At 47.7% G+C, this 15,441-nt stretch overlaps 2 protein-coding genes across 2 annotated transcripts in view; one reads left to right on the forward strand and one right to left on the reverse strand.

Moving 5' to 3' along the window:
* Positions 1-4,162: 4,162 nt before the first annotated feature.
* The window catches only part of IP6K1 (inositol hexakisphosphate kinase 1), a 68,399-nt gene continuing 57,120 nt past the window's right edge, over positions 4,163-15,441 (forward strand). Inside the window, 1 exon segment of the mRNA NM_001131520.1 lies at positions 4,163-4,349. The gene's annotated coding sequence lies outside the window, so the exon portion shown is untranslated.
* Positions 15,056-15,409, reverse strand: LOC100436732 (PHD finger-like domain-containing protein 5A). The gene has a single exon (XM_054550750.2). The coding sequence runs from the start codon at positions 15,386-15,388 to the stop codon at positions 15,056-15,058; it is 333 nt and encodes a 110-aa protein (XP_054406725.1). The 5' UTR covers positions 15,389-15,409.

Genomic DNA, 15,441 nt, shown 5'->3' on the forward strand with positions numbered 1-15,441 from the left:
AATAAACAAAATTACAAACAGAAAAGTTCTAGCCTTGTAGCCAACGTGTGGGAGAAGCTCTGAAATCTGTGCCTCCTTGTTCTCACTTGGAGAACTCCCTACCTTGTGTGCAGACTCTAGGGAGCAGTAAGGTTTTCCTTTTCTCCTTCAGGATTTTTTTCTTTTTTTTTTTAGACAGGGTCTCACTACGGTGCCCACGTTGGAATGCAGAGGCTATTCATAGGTATTATCATAGCACACTATAGCCTCTAACTCCTGGCTTTAAGAGAGCCTCTCATCTCAGCCTCCTGGGTAGCTGGGACGATGGGTGCACCACTGCACCTGGCTTTATTTTTCTTTTAAGAAGGTATTGTATGATGCTCAGACTGACAGTGTGACTGATGCTCTATAGAGGTAATAGGCTATCATCCTTGTCAGTGACTGAGGGGCCTCCAATCAGCATGTCTCCTCAGGGCCACCTGCTTCCTTTTCCTATCCAGAAGAGAGAGAACAATGCTGCCTGTGTGTGTGTGTGTGTGTGTGTGTGTGTGTGTGTGTGTGTGTGAAGGGCGGGGGGGAGGGGGGAGGGGGGGAGAGAGAGAGAGAGAGAGAGAGAGAGGAGATAGGGTCTGGCTGTCTGGCTTTGTTGCCCAGGCTAGAGTGCAACAGTGTGACTGTGGCTCACTGTAGCCTTGACCTCCCAGGCTCAATCGATCCTCCTACTCAGAATCCCAAGTAGGTGGGACTACAGGCATGGACCACCATGCCTGGCTAATTTTTAATTTTTTTGTAGAGATGGGATCTCTCTATGTTGACCAGGCTGGTCTTGAATTCCTGAGTCCAAGCGATCCTCCTGCTTCAGCCTCCCAAAGTGCTGGGATTACAGGTGTGAGCCACTGTGCCTGGCTCACTGTTGCTCTTGTTGTTGTTGTTGAGATGTTCCTCTTTTTAATGTTTTCTTAATTTTTAATTTTTGTGGGTACATAGGTATATAAATTTGGAGGTACATGAGATGTTTTAATAAGGCATGTAATGCTTAATAATCACTTCATCGAAAATGGGGTATCCATCCCCTGAAGCATTTATCCTTTGTGTTACAAATAATCCAATTATACTTTTAGTTATTTTAAAATGTACAATTAAGTTATTATTGACTATAGTCACTCTGTTGTGCTATCAAACACTAGGTCTTATTCATTTTTCTTTTTTTTTTTGGTACCCATTAACCGTCCCACCTCCCCACCCCTTCCAGACTCTGGTAACTATCCTTCTACTCACTATCTCCATGAATTCAATTGTTTTGTTTAAATCTTTTTCCTTTTTTTTTTTTTGAGACGGAGTCTTACTTTGTCACCCAGGCTGGAGCACAGTGGCACGATCTTGGCTCACTGCAACCTCCGCCTCTCATGTTCAAGCAATTCTCGTGCCTCAGTCTCCTGAGTAGCTGGGAACACAGGTGTGCACCACCACGCCCGGCTAATTTTTTTATTTTTTATTTTTGCTATGTTGGCCAGGCTGGTCTTGAACTCCTGACCTCAGGTGATCCTCCTGCCTCAGCCTCCCAAAGTGCTGGGATTACAGGCGTGAGCCACTGCACCAGCCAATCTCACAATCTCATTCTTTTTAATGGCTGAATAATACTCCATTCTGCATATGTACCATATTTTCTTTATTTTCTTTTTTCTTTTTTTTTTGAGATGGAGTCTTGCTCTGTTGCCCAGGCTAGAGCACAGTGGCGTGATCTCGGCTCACTGCAAGCTCCGCCTCCTGGGTTCACGCCATTCTCCTCCCTCAGCCTCCTGAGTAGCTGGGACTACAGGCGCTTGCCACCACGCCTGGCTAATTTTTTGTATTTTTAGTAGAGATGGAGTTTCACCATGTTAGCCAGGATGGTCTCCATCTCCTGACCTCATGATCCGCCCGCCTTGGCCTCCCAAAGTGCTGGGATTACAGGCGTGAGCCACCGTACCCGGCCCATATGTACCATATTTTCTTTATCCATTCATCTGTTGATGAACACTTAGGTTGCTTCCAAATCTTGGCTATTGTGAATGGCACTGCAGCAAACATGGAAGTGCAGATATCTTTTAGATATACTGATTTCCTTTCCTTTGGGTACATACCCAGCAGTGGGATTGCTGGATCATGTGGTAGCTGTATTTTTAGTTTTCTGAGGAACCTCTGAACTGTTATCCATAGTAGTTATACCACTGTTGCTTTTTGAGGGCCCCATCAAACTTCAGGGCAACTTGCCAACTGTATGTGGAGGTTTTCTTGGGAAGGATCTGGGGCTTTTGCACTGGGGTGAGGGGTGATGCAGACTTGAGAATCCTGTGGCATGGCTGGTCCTGGAGGATTAGCAGAATCCCCCTTTTGAGGGTTGTTGGCTTTTCTTCCTGATCTGTTTCTTCTGGTTCCTCTGCTCTCACATCTCCCTGTGTTGAACTGAGCTATTGCATGTAGCCAAGTGGCCTGCAGCAATCTGCTGGTGGGCAGGTCTTGCTGGATGCAGTGTTGGCCCACTCTCCATGCCCAACCTGACATCAGGTCTCAGGCTTCTGCCAGCTCTCCAAGAAGACCTTACTGTGGTAAATCCAAGTTATCACAGTCTTTACTCCTCTGTTGAGTCTGTGGGCCTGAACCCCCTCAGGGTACTGGAGAACCTCCCTTTCTTTTTTTTTTCTTTTGAGACAGAATTTTGCTCTGTCACCCAGGCTAGAGTGTAGTGGTGTGATCTCAGCTCACTGAACCTCTGCCTCCCAGGTTCAAGTGATCCTCCTGCCTCAGCCTCCTGAGTAGCTGGGATTACAGGCACCTGCCACCACGTCCAGCTAATTTTTGTATTTTTAGTAGGGACAGGGTTTCACCATTTTGGCCAGGCTGGTCTCGAACCTCTGACCTCAAGTGATCCGCCTTCTTTGGCCTCCCAAAGTGCTGGATTACAGGCATGAGCCACTGCGCCTGGCTAGTAGGACCTCCCTTTCTGAACCAGTTATGGTATCCCAGGGCCAGGAAGAAGCTGAGAGCCTTCTGTGGGAACAAAACAAAGCAAAACAAAAACCCTTCATGGGGCTTCCACCAAAGTTAGTGTTTTAAGGCACGCCTCAGGAACAGCAGCTTGGAAGCAGGTTGTTCCAGGAAGTGGTTGTAGGCAGATTTTTCCTGAGTTCTTCCCCTGCTCTGAGGGTTCATTAAATCTTCCTCTGAGAAGCTCCACTTTTATCTTCATTTTACAGATGGGACAACCAAAGCTAAAGAGAGGCTAAGGCTCAAAAGTCAGAGTTAGCTAGTTGGGGCATTTGGGTGTGGGCCCAGGCCACGTAACTTCATCTGTTGTTCTAATTCTGAAGCCAAGCCCAGAGTTAGGTGTTCTGTATGGGGAGCAAGGTGTGACCATCTTCCTGGGACCATTAGTCTGCCTGGGAGGCTGGTCATGACAGTCCAGGGCAAAAGATGCTGTCACAGGATCTCAAGACAAGATGCTCTAGGGCAGAAAAAAGGGAGTGCCCGCTGTGTGTCAGGACTTGTGCTAGGCTCTAAACCTCAGGCAGGAAAGCATGGGCAATGAGCCAGAGGCTGCTGTGGCAGCACATACTGCTGTACCTCCAGGCTAGTAAGGGACAAAGCGTGGGAAGCTGGGATAGAGGCTCCTCACACTCTGAAACCAGCAGGAGGAGGTGCGAGACCCAGCACCTCCATTTCTAGAAGTGGCGTGACCTTGGCTCGGCCTCCCCTCTCTGAGCCTCAGTTTCCTCTCCAGAGTGAACTGGGGGCTGCACCCCCCTTCTCCCAGAGTAGGTGACAAAAAAACGAATAGCACACCGCTGAGATTCCCTGTGTGCGCGCAAGTGTATGACAAGACGCCACCGGTACCGCACCAGGGCCAGGGACGCAGAGAGGCCAAGGGCGCTCCGGCCTCGGAGTAACCAGCAAAAACTCCGCCGCCAGCCACTCCGGGAACGAAGCGCATGCGCCAACCCATGCCGTCACAGTCACGTGCCCCACGCTTTCGGCACGGGCCCTGAGAGGCAGACTCTGACTGACAGGTGAGCTGACCTGTCAGCAGGAAGCACTTCCCCTGGCGACGAGCAAAAAGACTGTTGATTGGGGATAGCACCCCCTCGGGGGCGGGTTCTTTGCAGTCCTGGTTACTATGACGCCCGGCCCCCGCCCCCTCGGCTAGCCGCCATCTTGTTGTTGATCCGTACCCAGTGGGCAGCGCCGGGAGCTGGACCAAGCGGCCGGTGAGAGGCCGCTGTAGCGGGGCTCAGCCACCTGTGCTGCCTGCCAGGGGGCGGGCCGAAACCTGGAGGCCCGGGGGGCCCAGCTCCCGTAGGGAGCCGTGGGCGCCCGGTGCCTGGGCCGGGCAGGTGAGTGACAGGAGCCGGGCCGATAGACCGGCCTGACGCCCGCAGGGAGGGCGGTGGCGGGCGCGGGGTTGGAGTGGGCGCGCGTGGGGTCGGGGCTCCGGTGGGGCATCACTGGAACATCGCTCGAGCGTCCTGACCGGCCGCCCGCTGAGCCTCCTAGATGCTGGCACCGAAGCCGGGGGGACAGCCGGTGTGGAGGACGGAGAGCGCCACTGCCTGAGGGCTGGCCGGCTAGGTAGCGGGAAACCAGCTTCTCTGACCGAAGCTCTGGACTCTGCTGATCCGGAGCGCTGAAGTGTGTCCGGTGCCACCCTGATGCTCTCCTGGGAGTTGTGTTGCTCCTGGCTGAGAAATAGACTTACTTCTTTCTTAGATAGCGCTCCTGCGAGTGATTTTCAGGACGCTGGATGCTAAGACTAGACGAAGGAAGCCAAAGCCCCCGCGAGTCAGGCAGGCCGGTGTCACGGCCCTATGATTATGGCAAGGGGGACCCTCTGCCTGGCTGCTGTTTCCTGAGACCCGTTCGGAACCTCACGTGTACCTCGAAGTTCACCGTTTTCCTCCCAAAGAACCTGGCTAAATGTTCATAATGGCTGAGTTTTATTTTGGGACATAATTTCTTTGGTTCTTCACCACCACTTTTTGGAGAGTGGTAATGTCTTCCTCTTTTTGCTTTAGGAGAAAGTGAATATTATGGTGATGACTTGATTTTATCTCCTAAAAAGATGCTTGCCATAGGAGACAAAGGAAACGTAGGAGTGTCTTAGAATCGGAAAAAGAAACTTGCTTTTGTTGTGGATGATATCGAACTGGCAAATTAACTTTTTTTTTTTTTTTTTTGAGACAGAGTCTCTCGCTCTGTTGCCCAGGCCAGAGTGCAGTGGCGCGATCTCGGCTTACCACAACCTCCACTTCCCGGGTTCAAGCGATTATCCTGTCTCAGCCTCCCGAGTAGCTTGGACTACAGGCACGCGCCACCATGCCCGGCTAATTTTTGTATTTTTAATAGAGACGGGGTTTCACCATGTTGGCCAGGCTGGTCTCCAACTCCTGACCTCGTGATCCACCCTCCTTGGCCTCCCGAAGTGCTGGGAGCCACTGCGCCTGGCGCAAATTAACTTTTAACAGTACTAAAATTATCTTGCTCAGTGAAAACACCTTCAGGCCGCTTTCCTGTGAATGTGGGCAGGTTGGGGATCCTCAGCAGAGTGTGCGGGTCTAGGAAGAGTTCTCATTGCTCCAAAACACATTTCTCTTGACCTGTGGCTTCTTTGGTTCTTTGTACAGTCTTCTTGTATGTGGTCATAGAACATGTCTGCATGAGATGACTAGGAAGTCAAGCGACAATACTTTGTGCGCTTTTTTTTTTTTTTTTTTTTTTGAGATGGAGTCTCGCTTCATTGCCCAGCTGGAGTACAGTGGTGCCATCTTGGCTCACTGCAACCTCTGACTCCCTGGTTCAAGCAATTTTCCTGCCTCAGCCTACCGAGTAGCTGGGACTACAGGCATGTGCCACCACGCCCGGCTAATTTTTGTATTTTTAGTAGAGACGGGGTTTCATTATGTTGGCCAGACTGGTCTCGAACTCCTGACCTCATGATCAACCCGCCTCGGCCTCCCAAATTGCTGGGATTACAGGCGTGAGCCACTGCGCCGAGCCTACTTTTGTTTTGTTTTTTTTTTTTCTGAGACGAAGTCTCGTTCTCTCACCCAGGCTGGAGCGCAGTGGCACAATCTCGGCTGACTGCAACGTCTGCCTCCTGGGTTCAAGCGAGTCTCCTGCCCCAGCCTCCCAAGTAGCTGGGATTACAGGTGCGTGCCACCATGCCCGGCTAATTTTTGTATTTTTAGTAGAGACCTGGTTTCACCATGTTGGTCAGGCTGGTCTCGAACTCCTGACCTCGTGATCCGCCTGCCTTGGCCTCCCAAAGTGCTGGGATTAGAGGCGTGAGCCACTGTGCCCAGTCACGCGCCCAGCCTACTTTGTGCACTTCTATCAGGATCTTGTCACCTCTGAATGTATAATTTTGAAAGAGGCCAGGCACGGTAGCTCATGTCTGTAATCCCAGCACTTTGGGAGGCTGAGGCAGGCGGATCACCTGAGGTCAGGAGTTAGAGATTAGCCTGGCCAAAATAATGAAATTCCATCTCTACTAAAAATACAAAAATTAGCTGGGCGTGGTGGTGCATGGAGGCTGAGGCAGGAGAATCACCTGAACCCGGAAAGTGGAGGTTGCAGTGAGCTAAGATCGCACCACTGCACTCCAGCTTGGGTGACAGAGTGAGACTCAGTCTCCAAAAATAAATAAATAAATAATAAATAAAATAATAATTTTGAAAGAAACCAGCTCCTTGGTCAGGAGATCCTTTAGGAAAGCAGGTGCTGAACCCAGAGGAGGCTGGCAGCTTGTTGCTGTTCAACTGAGTTTATACTGCACTTGTGAGGCAAGGGAGAAGTTGAGTAGTCTTTAGTTATTTATTTCATTGTCCTTCAGGGCCATTTTTTGAATCTTTAGTTCATTTTAATCTTGGTAAGACCAGTTCCTCGGGCAGTTCTTGAAAGGAGGGGGATATTAAAATATTAGCTTTTCTTTCTTTCTTTTTTCTTTTTTTTTTTTTTTGAGACGGAATCTCGCTTGGTTGCCCTGGCTGGAGTGCAGTGGCATGGTCTTCGCTCACTGCAAGCTCCGCCGCCTGGGTTCACGCCATTCTCCTGCCTCAGCCTCCCAAATAGCTGGGACTACAGGCGTCTCCCACCACGCCTGGCTAATTTTTTTGTATTTTTAGGAGAGATGGGGTTTCACCATGTTAGCCAGGATGGGCTTGATCTCCTGACCTCATGATCCGCCCGCCTCGGCCTCCCAAAGTGCTGGGATTACAGGCATGAGCCACCGCACCCGACGAAAATATTAGCTTTTCAAAATTGTCCCAAGCCCCTGCTTTTTTTTTTTTTCCTGAGACAAGGTTTCACCATGTTGGCCAGGCTGGTCACTCCTGACAGGTGATCCACCTGCCTCAGCCTTGGCCTGGGATTACAGGGGTGAGACACCACACTGGCTGTCATTTGCATTTTTAAAAATTACTTATGTAGAGATGGAGTCTCAGTTGCCCAGACTGGGCTCGAACTCCTAGTCTCAAGTGATCCTCCTGTCTTGGCCTCCCAAAATGCTAGGATTACAGGCATGAGCCACCATGCCCGGCCCTTTTTTTTTTTTTTTTTTTTTTTTTGAGACGGAGTCTCACTCTGTCGCCCAGGCTGGAATGCAGTGGCATGATCTTGTCTCACTGCAACTTCTGCTTCCTGGGTTCAAGTGATTCTCCTGCCTCAGCCTCTCGAGTAGCTGGGACGACTACAGGAGTGCGCCAGCACGCCTGGCTAATTTTTTTTTTTTTTTTTAGTAGAGCCGGGGTTTTGCCGTGTTGACCAGGCTGGTCTCAAACTCCTGACCTCAGGTGATCCACCCACCTTGGCCTCCCAAAGTGCTGGGATTACAGGTGTGACCCACCACACCTGGCCACGCCTGGTCTTAAGAGACAGTCTCTTAAAAAACTCCTAGACTGGAGTGTAGTGGCACAATTGTAGCTCACTGCAGCCTCCAACTCCTGGGCTCAAGTGATCTTCTTGCCTCAGCTTCCAAAGTAGCTAGGACTACACACATGCGCCACCATGCCTGGCTAATTTTCTTTGTCTTAATTTTTTTGTAGAGATGGGGGTCTCACTATGTTGCTTAGGCTAGTCTCAAACTCCTGGGTGCAAATGATCCTCCTGCCTCGGGTTCCTAAAGTGCAGGCATGAGCCACTGTGCCTGGCTTGTGATGGGCATTTTTAAGTGGAAATGTGTCAGACTGTTGTTATAATAGTAGACCCTCCAGGCCGGGCGCGGTGGCTCAAGCCTGTAATCCCAGCACTGTGGGAGGCCGAGGTGGGGGGGTCACAAGGTCAGGAGTTCCAGACCAGCCTGACCAACACTGACCAACATGATGAAAAGCCGTCTGTACTAAAAATACGAAGACTAGCCAGGTGTGGTGGCGTCCACCTGTAATCCCATCTACTCAGGAGGCTGAGGCAGGAGAGTCATTTGAACCTGGGAGGCGGAGGTTGCAGTGAGCTGAGATTGCGCCACTGCACTCCAGCCTGGGCGACAGAGCTAGACTCCGTCTCAAAAAAAAAAAAAAAAAAAAAGAAAAAGCAGGCTTTCCATCCACTGTTCTTTATCTTTGCATAATTTATCTATAAACTTTAGTACTTTTATTTACTTAATTTTTTTTTGAGACAGGTCTTACTCTGTTGCCCAGCTGGAGTGCAGTGGCACGATCATAGCTCACTGCAGCCTCGAATTCCTGGGCTCAGGTGAGTCTCCTGCCTCAGCCTCCAGAGTAGCTAGAACTACAGGTGAGCACCACTGTGCTCAGCTAATTTTTAATTTTAATTTCTTTTTTTTAATGGACATGCTGTCTTGCTTGTTGCCCAGGCTGGTCTCTAACTCCTGGGTTTGAGTGATCCTCCCACCTCGGCCTCCCAAAGTGCTGGATTATGAATGTGAGTCACCTTGCCTGGCCAATTTCAGGAGTTTTTTTCACACTGCACAGACTACGGAGATCCTGCACTGAAATCAGGAACTGCTACAGGCTTATGGGATGAGATCTGATGTCCTAATGTGGCATTTAAGGCGATACAGTCCAGCTGCCTCCAGCCTACCTCCTCAGGGTTTATCTTAATCCCCACTAACCAAATGGTTTGCTAAACATTCCATACATACTCTTTCTCTACACAAATCCTCTCGTGGCTGAATCCAGTGACCTATGGCCTGTGGAGATGACCTTTTCCTTCAGCTTTTCCCTTGTCCATAGTCCAGCTCCATTTCTATCTACCTTCTTTATAAAATGTCCCCAAAACATTTCAGCTCCTGGGGATATATTCCATACCCTTTGAACTGCAGTGACATTATTGCCCTGAAACAAACATCAAAATAGTATTTGCTCTTTTAAGAATAATTTTTTAGGCCGGCACAGTGGTTCACACCTGTAATCCCAGCACTTTGGGAGGCCACGGTGGGTGGATCACCTGAGGTCAGCCTGGCCAACATGGTGAAACCCTGTCTCTACTAAAAATACAAAAAATTAGCCGGGCGTGGTGGCAGGTGCTTGTAATCCCAGCTACTTGGAAGATTGAAGCAGTAGAATCACTTGAACCTGGAAGGCAGAGGTTGCAGTGAGCTGAGATTGCATCACTGCACTCCAGCCTGGGCAACAAGAGTGAAACTCTGTCTCAAAAAAAAAAAAAAAATCTTTTTTGTTTCCTCTGGTAGGGCCTAATCCTTTTCTGACAGGGACTATATTTTACACTTTTTGTGTCTTTTTGCACCTGTACATAGTAGATGAGGACCAAATATTTATAGAGATGTACTAGATTTGTCTGAGTTGGAAACACCTTTTGTAATTAAACAGGGAAATAGAAGGGAGTGGGCAAGTAGAAATGGGGATTTGGTGGCTATGAATTTCTGCCTCCACCCTGCCTTGCCTTGAAGTGCTTGCATATGTTAACTCTAGTGCTTTATAGAGGCAGGCCCATCCCTTAGTGCTGAAGAACAGAGACAGAACTTGCTCAAAGGGCAGAACTAAGGCCTAGAAAGAGCCCTTCCTGGTTAAAATGCCACTTTTCTATGAAAACATTTCTGTGAGCATGGCACTGGATGCAAACATTTTTAGGCCCTTTTCTTTGTTGGGTCTTGATCTCACTGCCTCCTTGGGTTGCTGTAAATGGCAGTATTTGCTGCCTGCCCTCCTCCCAGTGCAGCCCTGACACTATAAGGAACAGTGATGGGCAGAGCTGGGGAAAGACTGCACAGTACATTCTGTTTCTGACTTGGAACAAGGAAGGAAGCAGTCAGGCATTTTGTGTCTTTGTGGCTCTGGATCTGTGCTTTTGCACTAATTTTTAAATATAGGTTTTCATTTCTCCTACTACAGCAGAATTTGAGCAATAGATTCTGGGTAGGAAAGCCTAAGACTGTGTGTGTGTGTGTGTATGAAAGATGATAAAGACACTCGTGTGCTACTGTGGTTTGAAGTTACGTTTATTTAGAAGATGTAACAAATGAGCTTTGATGGGAACACATGTTCACTTCACTGCTGGATCTCTGTTAGGGACTTTGTTTTGTTGAGTGCCTAGAAAATCTGCTGATCTCTTTTATAAAATTTTATTTGTGGGTTTAGCTTATTTATTCCTGTCTCATTATATAAAAGGAGGGCAGGGTAGGGGAGCAGGTCTAGGACTGGACTCTTTTCAAGTCTAAAATTCGATGTTAATAAGAGCACCTTATAAACACATAAAAATCTAGGTGTAGGCCAGGTGCCATGGCTCATGCCTGTAATTCCAGAACTTTTGAAGGTTGAAGCAGGCAAATTGCTTGGGCCCAGGAGTTTGAGACCAGCCTGGGCAACATAGTGAGACCCCATCTCTACAAAATAAATGTAAAAATTAAACGAGCATAGTGGCATGCACCTGTATTCTTGGCTACTTGGGAGGCAGAGGTGGGAGGATTGCTTGAGCCCAGGAGGTTGAGGCTGCAGTGAGCCATGATTGTACCACTGCATTCCTGCTTGGATGACAGAGCAAGACCCTGTCTCTAAAAAGAAAAGAAAAGAAAAATTTGGGTGTATTATGATTGAATGAACAATCATTAAATAACTTACTCTGTAATAAAAAAATCAGATGATGTTGTATGTTGATGGAAATATGGAGAAATTAGAGACCTCATACATTGTTGGTGGGAATGTCAAGTGGGCCATTTGGGAAAACAGTCTTTATGTGGTTAAACATAGAGTTACCATATGACCCAGCAATCTCCCTCCTGGCTATCTACCCAAGAGAAATGAAAACAAATGTTCACACAAAAACTTGTACATGAATGTTTATGGCAGCATTACTCATAATAGCCAAAAGGAGAAGCAACCCAAATGTCAATGAACTGACAGATAAAATGTGATGTATACATATAAGGGAACATTATTCTGCAATAAAAAGGAACAAAGTGTGATACATGTTACAACATGGATGAACCTTGAAAACATGTTAAGTGAAAGAAGTCAGATACAGAAGTTCACATTTACATGATTCCATTTATGTGAAATATCCAGAATAGGCAATTCTATAAAACAAAGTAGATTAGTGATTGCTTAGGGCTTGGAGGTGGTTGTAGGGGATAGGGAAAATGATAGCTTAAGGGTATGGGATTTCTTTTTGAGATGATTAAAACATTCTAAAATTGTGGTGATGGTTGCTCCTATTTCTGAATATTTTATACTTAAAATCATTGAATGGTACACCTTAATGGGTGAATCGTATGATGTGTGAATAATATATCAATAAAGCTGTTAATTAAAAACGTATTGGCTGGACAAGGTGGCTCATCCCCGTAATCCTAGCACTTTGGGAGGCTGAGGCAGTAGGATCACTTGAGCCCAGGGGTTCGAGACCAGCTCTGGAAACATAGCGAGACCCCATCGATAAAAAAAATAAAAAAATTAGCCAGGCGTGGTGGTGCGTGGCTGTAACCCCAGCTACTGGGGAGTCTAAGATGGGAGGATAGCTTGAGTCTGGGATTTTTGAGGCTGCAGTGAGCTGTGGTTGGGCCACTGCACTCCAGCCTGGGTGACAGAGTGGGACCCTATCTTTTTTTTTCTTGAGATGAAGTCTCGCTTTGTCGCCCAGGCTGGAGTGCAGAGGCACAATCTCGGCTCACTACAACCTCCACCTCCCAGGTTCAAGTGATTTTCCTGCGTCAGCCTCCTGAGTAGCTGGGATTACAGGCACCTACCACCATGCCCAGCTAATTTTTGTATTTTTAGTAGACACGAGGTTTCACCGTGTTGGCCAGGCTAGTCTCGACCTCCTGATCTCAAGCCATCCACTTGCCTTGGCCTCCCAAAGTGCCAGGATTACAGGCATGAGCCACCACACCTTGCCGAGACCGTGTCTTTTTTTTTTTTTTTTTTTTTTGAGACAGAATCTCACTCTTGTTGCCCAGGCTGGAGTGCAGTGGCGCGATCTCGGTTCACTGCAACCTCCGCCTCCAGGATTCAAGCAATTCTCCTGCCTCAGCCTCCCAAGTAGCTGAGATTTACAGGCACGTGCCACCATGCTTGGCTAATTTTTGTATTTTTAGTACAGACGGGGTTTCACCACGTTGGCCAGGATGATCTCAATCTCCTGACCTTGTGATCCACCCACCTTGGCCTCCCAAAGTGCTGAGATTACAGGTGTGAGCTACCACACCCAGCTGAGAGACCCCGTCTTAAAAAAAAAAGTCATTTCACTGTTAAAGAAATCCCCTGCACACCAGAAATGGCCAGCTTATCTCTGATCTTTGACCTTTATGCTTTATTGTTGTTTTTTGCTTGTTTGTTTGTTTGAGACAGAGTCTCGCTCTGTCACCCAGGCTGTAGTGCAGTGGCGTGATCTCAGCTCACTGCAAGCTCCGCCTCCCGGGTTCACGCCATTCTCCTGCCTTCGCCTCCCGAGTAGCTGGGACTACAGGCGCCTGCCACCGCGCCCGGCTAATTTTTTTGTATTTTTAGTAGAGACAGGGTTTCACTATGTTAGCCAGGATGGTCTCGATCTCCTGACCTCGTGATCCACCCATCTTGGCCTCCCAAAGTGCTGGGATTACAGGCGTGAGCCACCACGCCCGGTTCTTTATCATTGTTTTTAAAGAAATTTCCAACTTTATTGAGGTATAATTTTTCTTTTTTTCTTTTTTTTTGAGATAGAGTCTTGCTCTGTCTCACAGGCTCGAGTGTAGTGGCGCAATCTCCGCTCGCTGCAACCTCCACCTCCCAGGTTCAAGTGATTCTCCTGCCTCAGCCTCCCGAGTAGCTGGGAGTACAGGCACGTGCCACCACGCCCGGCTAATTTTTTGTATTTTTAGTAGAGATGGGGTTTCACCGTGTTAGCCAGGATGGTTTTGATCTCCTGACCTCAGGCAATCCACCCACCTTGGACTCCCAAGGTGTTGGGATTACAGGCATGAACCACTGCACCTGGTCCAACAGATGTCTATTTCACTTCATTGAAAAGATTTCTTTTTTTGGAGACAGAGTCTTGCTCTGTCACCCTGGCTGGGGTGCAGTGGTGCCATCTTGGCTCACTCCAACCTCCGCCTCCTGGGTTCAAGTGATTTTTGTGCCTCAGCCTCCAGAGTAGCAGGGATTTCAGGCAGGTGCCACCACAATGGACTGATTTTTGTATTTTTTTAGTAGAGATGGGGTTTTGCCATGTTGACCAGGCTTGTCTCGAACTCCTGACCTCAAGTGATCCACCCACATTGGCCTTCCCAAGTGCTGGGATTACAGGCATGAGCCACTGTGCCTGGCCCAGTGAAAAGATGTCAGTTAGTCGTAGAAAGTACTCTTATTTCCCTTTCCAGTCAACCCCAGCCTGCTTCCTTGGACACAGACAGGTGCCAGTCTATCACTGTAGATTAAATTTGAGTTTCTTAGAAGTTTCACATAAATGAAATCATATTAATATACAGTTGATCTGCATTATTCACAGAGTTTGTATTTTCAAGTTTGCAAACCTGCTAAAATTTACTTGTAACCCCAAAGTCAATGCTTTTGGTGCTTTTGCTATCATTTATAGACATGCACAGAGTGACAAAAATTTTGAGTTGTGTGTTCCCAGCTGACGTTAAACACGGCAACGTGCTGCTGCCTTCTTTTCAATTATCATACTGTAAATAAGTGTCCTTTTCTTGGTCTATTTAGTACCATGGTTTTTTGTGTTTATTTGCTTTTTTTTCTGAGACTGAGTCTTGCCCTGTCACCCAGGCTAGAGTGCAGTGGTGCTATCTCGGCTCACTGCAACCTCCGCCTCCCGGGTTCAAGTAATTTTCCTGCCTCAGCCTGGTGAATAGTTGGGATTACAGACATGCACCACCATGCCTGGCTAATTTTTGTATTTTTAGTAGAGATGAGGTTTCACCATGTTGTCCAGGCTGGTCTCGAGCTCCTGGCTTCAAGTGGATCTGCCCATCTCGGCTTCCCAAAGTGCTGGGATTACACGTGTGAGCCACTGCACCTGTCCTGATTTGCTTTTTGTTGGTGATTTTTAATGTTTATTTTCATTTTTATTTATTTTACCAGAAAATAAACACTAACTTTATTAATATAACAGCAACAGAAAGGGTTTCCAATTTCTCAGAAGGAAAATAACATGACAATAGCGCAAGTGTTAAGAGTAAATGGCTACATTTCTTGTTCTGATAGCTTCCCACCACACACCAAAGGTTCTTCGAGGATAGCTGCCACTAGAGCTGCTGCAAGAACATGTTTTTCACTGGGTGTAGCTTCACAGTCAACTCCTCAAGCAGAAGACTAAAATATTATTTCTTAGAAGATCTTGGTTGAGGGAGAACATATCAATATGGAGAACAGATCTTTGCTTCTCAAATTCAAGAAAAACCATTAACTAATCTTACCAATTTTTCTCCAATACAGTGTGCCAGAGTGCTCTGTGAAGAATCCTTTTCCATTCCTACCACGTGTCTGGGTGAAGGGAGAGGAGGGTTGGCAAGCTGCTAGTACACTAGCAGGCACTCCTGGTGATGCTCTGGGCTCTGCTCCCTTTCTGCCGGGAGTAGTAGGAATCTTTTCTAGCCACTGCAGCAGCTTGATGTTGTGGGGAGGAAGGGGCCACCCACCAGTCACCTCTTCTTGAAGCTGCATTTTTTGTGTTCATAGAAGAAGTCTGTCTTAGAGCTCCCCAAATTGACAATCTTTGGGCAGCCATCTCTATCCTTCTCCTGGATGGTGCACTGCTTACAGTAGTAGGCACCAGAGACCCCAGGGCCTCCACAGATCACACAGCACCCCTGGTAAGATACGTAGTTACACTCATCACATATGCACATCAGAGTGCAGGGACGCACAGAGGAGTCACAAATCACACGCTTGCTGTCACATTTTTCACACAATCTTCCGATGACAACACCAGCTGGCTTGCAGCAAAAGATCAAATTAGGATGATGTTTAGCCATAGTTCCCAATGAAGCCGGCCACTAGAAGCCTATTTTTTTATTTTTTTGAGACC

Source organism: Pongo abelii, chromosome 2 (assembly GCF_028885655.2).
Source record: "Pongo abelii isolate AG06213 chromosome 2, NHGRI_mPonAbe1-v2.0_pri, whole genome shotgun sequence".
Lineage (NCBI taxonomy): Eukaryota > Metazoa > Chordata > Mammalia > Primates > Hominidae > Pongo > Pongo abelii.